Raw genomic sequence first — 10,996 nt, forward strand, 5'->3', positions numbered from 1 at the left:
TGGTGACTGATCAAAATATATTTATACATATATTTTTTTTAAATGAACTAATTGTAGGGTTATGTGCTGATAGCCCCAAATAGCAGCAAGAAAAGGAAGCTTAGACTGTAAAATAAATTATACATTTGATTTTTGCTTCTTTGGTTTAGACCTGCTAAAGTTATAGGTCACTAGTTTCTGTTCCAGGTGAAATCCCAGCATCCACTAAGCTGGTGTTGTCCTATCGACCCAGCTGGATCGTGTAACCAGTCTATGGGAAGTGAGGTGAGTGCCTTTTTTTTTTTAAATTTTGTTTTGTTTTTCCTGGTATATAATGTCATTTAGAAAGTTAAAAATTTTTAATATAAAAATTTACATTGAGTTCTTATCTTCTTCTTTCCTTCTACAAATCATAGTCATTCATCTTCCTTTAAAAGGCGCTTACCTGACACTCTGTAGGCTGTTTCAGATAGGGCTCTCTGAGTCATATGATGGAAGCAGTGTATTGTATGCTTTGTCACTGCTCAAAGCAAGAATGGATGGTAAGCATTGGAAGGAGAATCTTGGGTGGAGGTAAAAACCACAATTCCATTTGTTGGCTGTGTTTTCTGAAATACTGGAAAGAAAGGTGCCATTAGAAATTTAAAATATTTTCTTTTCTATTCTGCTGTTATTTGGGATTTTCAGCACCTGGACCTACAATTAATTTTAAGAAATTGAAAGTAGTGTGTAAAAATGTCTAATATGGAAATGTGCTACGTATTTGTTCCATGCCATGCGGTGAAAACTGTCATTCTGAAATGTATTGAAATTACCTGGTCAGCTTCAGTCAAGTGTAAACATTTAGTGCTCTAGAAATGTGTATCTACCACATTAAAAAAATTATTCATGAAGAAATAAGTGTGATTGTTTTAAATTGCCTGGTTTTCAAAAATTTAGTTATGAAATGATTAGCAAGCAGATTTCCTCTAATTAATATGTAAATGCAATTGAAAATGCCTTTGATCAGGAAGTGGCTTTGTGTCTTCCCACATGTATGTATAAATAAAGTGTTCTTTTAAGCATTCAGTGGTGTGATTTCTTGGTTACTACACAGATTGATTAAATGGTTGGGAACATTGTATATACCTGCTTAAACAAAAGTCTCATTTTTTTTTTTTTTTTTTTTTTTTTGCTTTAAAACAATTGTTTTGTTATTCTGGTTGATCAGATGTTCATGAATTGACATTAATATTATTGCCTTAAAACTTTGTTTTTTTCAAAGTGGGACACTGAGCCAATTTGGTTTGTGGTAAAATTACAGCTTGTAAAAATTAAATTTATTGGATGTTATGGATGTTTGTTTTTAATAAGTAGTGATTCTTTAGTCACACTATGATACATTATAACATTAAGATCAGTGCCAAGATACAAAACAACTGAAATAATATTTGGGTAGTAGTATATTTCTTTTAATTTTTCATTTTTTCTTTATAATTCTTAATTACAGAAACATTAACAATATTTGTAGAATTGTGTTTTAGAAATGACTCTCATTTTATGAGTTGCTTTTTCCCAACAAGCTTTTGACTTGCCTTCATCAAAGAAATATGCTAAATCAGGTGTTATTTGGGCAAAGCTAAGGGAGGGCCTATCTTGCATAATATCTTCTAAATTTTGAGTACTTTGAGAATTTCTTTAGAAAGTTAATTTTTAAATTAAGCTAGCAATGAGTAGTGCATCAAATTAATGCACTGTGGAAATGCTCTTCCTGAACCTGTCTAAAATGTGACATTAATAACACTTTTGTATATGCAAACCTTCAAAGTGATGAATATTCTTAAGCCTAAATAAGTCTTAATTCTGTTGTTTTTGACTTTGAACCAGTTGGTTAATACTGGATAAACTTCTGCTTTGCATTAAGAGGTTAGCTTGAGCACTTTAAAGAGCTTTTAATATTATAGTGGGTACAATGTGAGCTGTAGCCCTTCTAACACTGTATTTGTAGACATTTTTCTCACTGGGAAAGAAGGTAATGGTAGACATGTTATCAGCCCAAAATAAGATCCCCTGTTTTTCTCCCTACCTACAGTTTTTTCTTCTTCCACATAATTTTGTGTGGAATGGTAGTGTTGATACATAAATAGCTATGAAACTGACATATATGATAGGAGGGGGATTGATTCCTTCATCTTATGAGATACCTCCTTGTTCCTTCTGGTTTTCTACCCTAATAAGAGCAGTAGTAATTACAGGGTGAGAGATTGAGCCATTATATTTTTAATTTGGAAGCTTGTAACAGAAGTACTTGCCTTTCCTCTCATTTCTTCTTCCTGAGGGCGTGCTGATACAAAATATACATTGTGACTCACTAGTGTTAATGATTGGCTTATAGGTCCTTTGCTATTAATATTTACAAACATTTTTTTATGTGCCTTGTTTCGTTGGATTCTCATAGTAGATCCTTTGACATAGATATGGCTAATATTTCTGTTTCACATTTGAAGAATTCAGAACTTAGAGAATTGAGTGACTTAAAATTTTACTCATTCTGTGCAAAGTGATTCTTTTAACCCACAGTGCCCTTTTTAGTGCAGTATTCTATTATGTTATCTACAAAGAGCTCGAAAACATCATTATTAGTTATAGTTCATGGAAAGATCACACTTCAGTTATTTTTAACAATGAAGCTTTTCTATAGAAGGAATAAATTCAGTGTTTGATAGCAGAGTAGAGTGACTATAGTTAATAAAAATGTATTATATTTGAGTGAGGGACACCCTAAATACACTGAATTGATCACTACTAATTATATACATGTAACAAAATTTCACATGTATCCCATAAATTTGTATAACTAAACATAAAAGCAAACACAAAATAGAACTCAGCATAAAAATAAAAGAGCAAAACAATGGGAAAATTCTTTAATCACAGAGCTACAGTGATTCCCATGCAAGTCATATGATTAAAAAGCATTGAAAAAACATTTAAATTTTAAAAGGTGCAGTATGATTCTCTTTTTAGTTTTTTCTTTATTGGAGGTAGAAAACAACTTGGGATGGATATTACTTCTGACATTTTCCAGCAAGTCTGACAACTTAAAATTTTCCCCACAATGTGGAACCCAGGATTAAATGCTCTACTCTTAATAGGTCTGCAAACGTATGATCTCTGTGGCATATAACACTTTCCTTTTGGTTGTCTGATTGTACTTACTCTTGTTTCTCTTCCCACTTTGTTGATTGTTCTCTCTCAATCCTTTTTTTTTTTCTTTTTCATTGATGGTGCTTTCTTTTCTTACTGCTTAAATGTTAGTCTGAAAGCTCAACTTAGCCATACTGCTTTTAGCTGCCCATATTGCTCCTTGAACCTTTCATCGCTCTTTCACTTTTCTGTACACTTTTACTCCTGGCCTTTGTTTAATGTTTTTCCTTTTGCTTGGAGTAGCCTTTTCTCTTTTTCCACTACCCCTTTCCCTAGCAAATTCCTACTTATGTTTAGGGTTCAGCTCATCTATCATTTTCCCTGAAGCTTTGCATTAGTCTTTCTCTTCAGTCAAAATCAATCTTTTCTTTTCTGTTCTATAGTATTTTGTTTATTTCTCTAGTACATCTCCTGTCACGGCTTATAGCTAATTGTATTTACCTGTGAATTCCTTATGGCCAGGACCAGTCCTTTATCAGTTGCAGTCTCTTGAATGCTTAGGCTAGTACCTGGCATATAGGACACGGTATTCAATAGAAAATTGTTGATTGAATGTGTTAAGTGCAATCACATGATGTTTTCAGTTAATTTCAATCATGAGAGAAAGAGAAATACAGATTTTGTTTTTTTTTAATGGCTTATTGCTTTCACCATATATTTTTAAGGCAGTGTTAATCTACATCGTTCATTGCTTAATTTTATTAACGTATTTTGCTTATATTTGTTAATGTAAACCGTGAATTAAATTCATTTGATGTTGTGAAATTTTTAGTTGCTTGGACTAGGGATTTAAAGTATTTTGAGTAAATCTGAACGGGTAGTCTGTTTGACAGAGCTTAGTGGTCTCGGCAGATTCACTTTGTAGAGATATTTGTATTTGTTTTAAAATATTTGTTTTAAAAACATTTTGATTGTGAAAATTAAAATGTTAGGACCACTTTATACTTCCTTACACCTTTTTATATTTTTTTATAATAAGCATTTTTAGTTAAAATACAATAGTAAAATGTATTTTGCAACAAACTAAATTAACACAGGAAAAATAAATACTTGTACCTCAGAAGAATGGTACCAGAGACCTAGGATGTTGTATAGGGAGATAATGTGGAGTTTTGACAGTTAATGCTTTACCTTGGTCAATGGAGCTTTTTTCTTCTTCATCAGTATTATTAAGCTGTTGTGATAAATTGCTATCTGAACTTCATAGCTTTAGAAAATAATAAAAATCATACCTTTCTTAATTTCTATGAGATTGACTATAATTTGAATGTTACATTTTTCCTAATAAGGAACAGCAATTTGGTAGGTGGGAGTACACTGTTTTTAATCTTTGTAGAACCGCAAGATAGCATTTTTCCCTTCTTTTATAGTCCTTTGTCTCATATATTCTTATGAGAAAGAGAAGGAGTGCAACATTTGAGCCCTAAAATACTAAGGTAGAATGTCATGTAGTATTCCATATCTGCCATAGGTTTCCTCTGCTATTTTAGATTTTATTCCCGTGAAAATATATCCATGGAATACCTGTTACTGAATATGCTTCCTGTTTTATGAGAGGTTATACAGTCTAACTCATTTGATTATTAAATTTGATAACCTACCATGTTCAGCTATCATGTAAATATTGTTATCTCTATATTATGTTTGTGTAGTTACATGTGAAAGTAGCTTTGAAAATGTGACACATTTTTATTAGTGTAATTACATTTTAATTAATTTTAATACTTCACATGTTTTGTGTTTTTCCTTTGGAGGATTGGATAGCTTTAGTCAAAGCAGCTGCTGCAGCTGCAGCCAAGAACAAAACAGGGAGTAAACCTCGAACCAGCGCTAACAGCAATAAAGATAAGGATAAAGATGAGAGAAAGTGGTTTAAAGTACCTTCAAAGAAGGAAGAAACTTCAACTTGTATAGCCACACCAGACGTAGAGAAGAAGGAAGATCTGCCTACATCTAGTGAAACATTTGGTACAAAATACATTCTTACGTTAATTCCTTATGACACTGGTAAACTCATGTAGTAAAGTCAAATCCCTTGGCTTCCTTTGATTTTGAATGTATAATTAAATTTTTAGGCTTTTGTCCCTAGCATAATATGATGGCTAACTTTTTTAGCATCTTACAGTTAGACCTGAAACGTAATAGTCTAGTATGGGTTACTTGATATTGGATGCCGTCAGTATTCTTGAATAGAAATAGGTTGAGATTTTGATTTGTAACTTCTTGATAGCAGGTTTTTGTTTGAGATTTTTTCTTTTGTTTTTTCTTCAACCTTTTAAATGCTTCTGTGTATGCTTCAATATGTAATATGGAAAAAGCAGTAAGTCATTTTCTTCCTGCTTTTCTTTAAGAATAACTGCTTTAGTAGTCTTTTATTTCTAATATATTAGTCTGGAGGGATTTGTGTTTTTCAAAGGTCTGTATCAAGTAGTAGATTAAAAAAACTAATGTGCAAAGCATTTTTACTATTTTGCTATTAAAAAATCATGTGTTTTAATTTGGATTCTAGATAAACTCTCATATATGTGTTCTATTGAAAGTAGGACTTCATGTAGAGAACGTTCCAAAGATGGTCTTTCCACAGCCAGAGAGCACATTATCAAACAAGAGGAAAAATAATCAAGGCAACTCATTTCAGGCAAAGAGAGCTCGACTTAACAAGATTACTGGTAAACTACAATGATTTTTTTTTTTGAGGGGGGGAAATGGAAGGTTTAATTTTAGAGTAATTTATTTTTAATGAAGTAAAGTGGTTTCGGTTTAGTGTCATGGACCTGTTAATAACAAAGACAGTTACTTTGTGGTTCTTCAAGGTCAATGTCTTTCAACACTGTCAGCTTTTTCTGTTGTAAAATGTGAAAAATACCACATATCTTCTACCTACCTCACAGGGATGTTGTGAGGGTTGATAAGGACAAATGCTACAAAGCTCAGTCATTTTTAAATTACATTGGTGGTAGTAGTAGTTCCTAGAAGAATTATTGTGTCAACTTACGGTGACACAGTTTCTCACATTTTTAATTTTTTATACATTCTTCTACTTGACCAATCTTACTTAAGGATGGTGCCATATATAGTTGGAAAGATGACTGTCTGACTTACATTTACTTCCTGAATCTGTTAATTTCTGAATTTCTGATGTGAAAGTATTTCTGTAAATTTTTTTTTTTTTAATTTCTACTCTTCAAGTTGGTCACAGGAATCTGGGCTTATTTATTTCCATATGATTTCTTGTAGTTTAGTTTAGGAAATAGCAGTGTTAGGCTGTTAGAAAACACTCAGAATTCTAGCCTGGTTCGTGTTCATGGAAGAGGGGATTGAAGGATTAGAATTGGGGCCAGTCATACTACATCCTGCCATTTCCATAGTCTATTCAGCCTAGTGATTCTAGTCTTCAAAAGAAATTGTGAACATATTTACCTTTTCTGAGTATATGTTAAAAGGGGAGTTTAAATACCTTCATGATTTAGTCATATGTTCTTATTAAATGGACAGAACCTTTTTTTAGTGCCTTTGGCCTAATAAAGCTGTATAAACCTTTGTTGGCTTCAACTTGAAGAAGCTTGATTTCACAGTCAGATTTAGGAATAAATGTAAACTAAACATTTTGACCATTTTCTGAAGAGAGGAAGCTAACTGAAAGGTGACTCTGGAGCTGAGGGTTGTTTAGAACCACCGTTTCATTTATATTGTTCATCTAAGTGATTATAATTGGTTTTAGCAGGTGAGAATATTTAGTCTCTTTCCATTTGTATATATTATTTTCATGCCTGTCTCTGATAAAGGATATATTTGGCCCCAGGAGAGGAAATATTTTAAATCAATTAACCTGTTACACCTTTTCCTTGTAAACTATTAATCTTGGAGAAAGCCAAATGTTCTCTAAGTGTTTGTTCTTATGGCATGAGACTTCAGTTTTGCCTTAAAATATGGAACCCAGTGCTATGTGCTGGGCAGAAGTGGAATAGTGTTTCTAACTCCTGTGATACAAAGATTGAAACAACACTATTGGAAGAGTCGAGATCAAAGAAGACGGAGATGACACTGACATGATACAACTGCCAGCTTTCCAGCATCATGCTTTTTTTCCTTCAATTTGGATAACCTGCTTTTAATAGTTTCAATCAATATACTCTTACATATGCCTTACTGGGAGATTGAAGCTCAACGTTTAAAGAAGTAAAAAAACCCAAAAAACTACAACACAAAAACTCAGCTGAGCCCACAATGATGCATTATTTCTCTATGGCCTTGAAAAGACAGTAGTGGGGAAAAAAAGTACCATTTTACCATGTGCCTCAAGTTTGTAATACTGGTTGCTTAGTAACACCCTTCCCTTCCCCAGTGGGATTTTCTCTTCACTTTCCCTTGGGAGTCTCAAGTGAATAAGTTACAGTTTGACAGCAGCAGCAGAGCATAAGATTTTATGAATGTGAAACCATTATGATCTTTTCTCTTTATTTACTTAGAGAATTTAAGTGTGTGATAACCTTTTTAATAGTTCATCTTTCTACATCTATTTCTGATTTCATGTTGCGACTATGTCATGCAAAAAGACAGTAGATATTGTAAGATTGTCTTCAATAGTTGAAATTCAGGCTTGCCTTTTTACAGTAAATTTCATTTATACTTTATAAAGATAAATGAGAACTAATATAAAATAGTAATTTTGTTATGGCATTATGGTATATTTTAAATTCATCAAGCTCATCTGTATGTGTCTTTTTGTCCTTTTACTACTGAGAGGATTGGGGCTGGGATCATAGCAGCCTGCTCTGATGTATTTCTCTCCACTCTATTTTATTATTTTTTTAAAGAGTTCTAACTTAAATACGTGGACCAGTTATTGGATAACTTTAATTCATATATTTATCATTCTTTCTATTCACTTTGCCACATACACACCATGTGATGATTTTAAACCCTATTTCTGTATAGAGAGTGTTAAAAGGATGGCTTTTTTCAGAGATTCCAAATAGGTAGACATTGACAATATAGTTGCACAGTATATGGAATATGTATATATGTATATACATATATACACACATATATACATACATATATACGTATATATTTCCATATATACACATACACATATTTCATGTATGTAGATATATACATATTGCATATACTGTGCAATATATATACACACACACAACTTCCCAGTTCATATTTTTCATTATGTAATGTACCTTATTGATAACTATTATTATATGGCTTATGCATACTGATTTGAAATAAACAGTTTTACTTAGAAAACTAGTAGTCCATACTTTTGGAACAAAGTCACAAACAAATTGAATTTGAGTAGACTTTAAACTACAGAATGTCAAGGGAATAAAGGAAAACAACATGAGCTGTTGGTGCATGATCTGTTTCTAATAGGCTCTAAGAGTTCCTGGAATTTCAGCTAGCTTAGGTGTGTTTCTGTAACTTAGGAATTTAAAAAGTTTAAAAAATCCTGAAATTTGAATTGACCAGTAGTATGTTATTGATAATAATATCAAGAATATTTGATTCTTAGTCCCAGAAAGAAGATGGTGTTTTGAAATACCTAGATGAAAAGTAAACCAAGAATGTAATCACTTTACTCTTTCTTTGTTCCCCTTTCCCATTCCAGGGAACTCTGGGCTCTGTTCTACTTATTCCTATTGGCAGGAAGAGACCAGCTCTGTATTTTATAGCTAATATAGAATATTGGAAAGTTGTAACTTTATTGGTGGGTGGAACTGATGACTATTTGATATTCTTCTTTTACCTAAGTTTAAATAATTTCTTGAAGCAGCATAATGCATTCTTATTGGGCAATTTTATCCCATAGGTGTATTCTTCTAGAAGAGGGCCTGTTAGTAATACATAGATAATTAATAGGTACTTGCTGATAATTTCCTTTCAGTTAATTCTTCTCATTTTCTATGGATAGTGCATTTTTTCCTGGAATATTAGCAAGTCAAGATAACGGATTTTGGACTGCCTCTTAAGGCAGAAGTAGTCAGAGTTATCTCTTCAAGTACTTATTTTGTTATTTGTTCCATTTTATTGTTTATGTTTAATAACTCTTGTAAGTTGATGTGAATGAAAAGCATGAAAAAACTTTATTAATCGTATTTGGGCTTTTAAATTCTCTAGATGACCAAGTATGCATTTTAAAATCTAATTTTAAGTGGTTTTTCTTAAATCTCATTACTTTTTATGAACACATTACAACACTTTATTTTTCCTTCTCAAACCATTAATGGAAAGGGATTTTAATAAACTGGGTCTGTAATATCCTAATGTAAATCCATATGTTATGGGTGAATTATTTTGTTTCTTTTATTACTTGTGGTATCTTATTTTCAGTTTTTTAGTTTGTGATCTGTTTCATCTATTGAGTATTAAAAAGTATTTCTACCGCCTGTGTGAAAGGAAACAAAGTAAAAGATATATAATATATTGAATAGCAAGATTTGTCTTGTTTGAATAGTCCTTAGAAATATAACTCTACTCAGTTTCCTGCAAAAGAACTTGATTTTCTAATTATTTTTATTTCAATAGTTCATTGGGCCTTAAGAATATTAGCTGGAGAATAAAAACCTAATGAATGTGGCTTTAAATGTTAAATAAATATTCAGTGCTATATCTTTTTCAGTAATGTAAAAATATATTCAGAATATAATTAGGATTGAAGCTGTTTTTGTAAAATTGTTTATGTACAGTTGATGTGGTATGAGACTGTAACAAACTATGTAGTTTTTTGGTTTTTGCTTTGTTTTTTTTTTTTAAATCTCAAACTGGGACAAACACCAGGGTTTTGTTGTTATTGTTTTCTACTTATTTTTTAATGTAGAGATGGGGTCTTGCTATATTGCCCAAGCTGGTCTCAAACTCCTGGGCTCAAGCAACCCACCCAGCTCGGCCTCCCAAAGTGTTACAAGCATGAGCCACCGTGCCTGACCTTAAATACCAGTTTTAACACTAATCATAGATGTATCAAAATCATTGTCTTACACTCGGCCTTTTTTATTTTAAAGTACATTCTGAGTACTAGGTACCTTTTGCTTAATTTAGAATTTGCTTGAGTACTACTTTAAGAAGATAATTTTTTTATTTATTTATCTATTTAGTTATTTATTTAGAGATGGAATCTCACTCCGTTCCCCAGGATGGAGTGCAGTGGTGCCATCTCGGCTCACTGCAACCTTCGCCTCCCAGGTTCAAGCGATTCTCGTGCCTCAACCTCCCAAGTAACTGGGATTACAGGTGTGTACGTCCACACCCAGCTAATTTTTGTATTTTTAGTAGAGATGGTGTTTCACCGTGTTGGCCAGGCTGGTCTCGAACTCCTGACCTCAGGTGATTCTCCCATCTCAGCCTCCCAAAGTGCTGGGATTACAGGCATGAGCCACTGTGCTGGGCCCAAGAATATAATTTTAATATGTGAATTCCTACCTAGATCACTTAACTTTTTTAGGGTAGCTATCTGATAAAGTCAAGACATGTTGCCTCATGGATACCTTTACATCATACTGCCTTTGAGGGGGCACCATTTTTCTCCTGTTAAATATGTTGTGGACAGCTTTTGTATTGTATGTAGTATAATTGCTGTAGTCATTTACTATTAAGTTGTCAGTTGTTAAACATGCTTCCTTTGGAGCAAAGTTTTTGTGTGGCCAACTTTGAAATGACACAAAAATGATTTTTGGTGACCTTTTATGAGCAGGGTGGCCATAAACAAAAACAAATACTTGTTCTAGGCTTATAAACTGGGGTTCACTGAAGGCACCTGACAACCTTGAAATGACACAGAAATGAATTTTGGTGGCCTTTTATGAGCAGGGTGGCCTTAAAC

At 32.8% G+C, this 10,996-nt stretch overlaps 1 protein-coding gene across 7 annotated transcripts in view; it reads left to right on the plus strand.

The window, feature by feature from the left end:
• The window catches only part of PHF20L1 (PHD finger protein 20 like 1), a 74,100-nt gene that overhangs the window by 23,518 nt on the left and 39,586 nt on the right, over nt 1-10,996 (plus strand). For 4 of the 7 annotated variants that reach the window (XM_030794993.1, XM_030794996.1, XM_030794995.1 and 1 more), the window contains exons 6-7: nt 4,920-5,133; nt 5,709-5,834. In XM_030794993.1, the coding sequence (XP_030650853.1) occupies nt 4,920-5,133; nt 5,709-5,834 (340 nt within the window). Of the gene's footprint in view, nt 1-186; nt 265-4,919; nt 5,134-5,705; nt 5,835-10,996 lie in introns of all 7 variants that reach the window. The other 3 variants (XM_030794991.1, XM_030794992.1, XM_030794990.1) reach the window with 2 other exon arrangements.

The sequence above is a fragment of the Nomascus leucogenys genome, chromosome 16, assembly GCF_006542625.1.
Source record: "Nomascus leucogenys isolate Asia chromosome 16, Asia_NLE_v1, whole genome shotgun sequence".
Classification (NCBI taxonomy): domain Eukaryota; kingdom Metazoa; phylum Chordata; class Mammalia; order Primates; family Hylobatidae; genus Nomascus; species Nomascus leucogenys.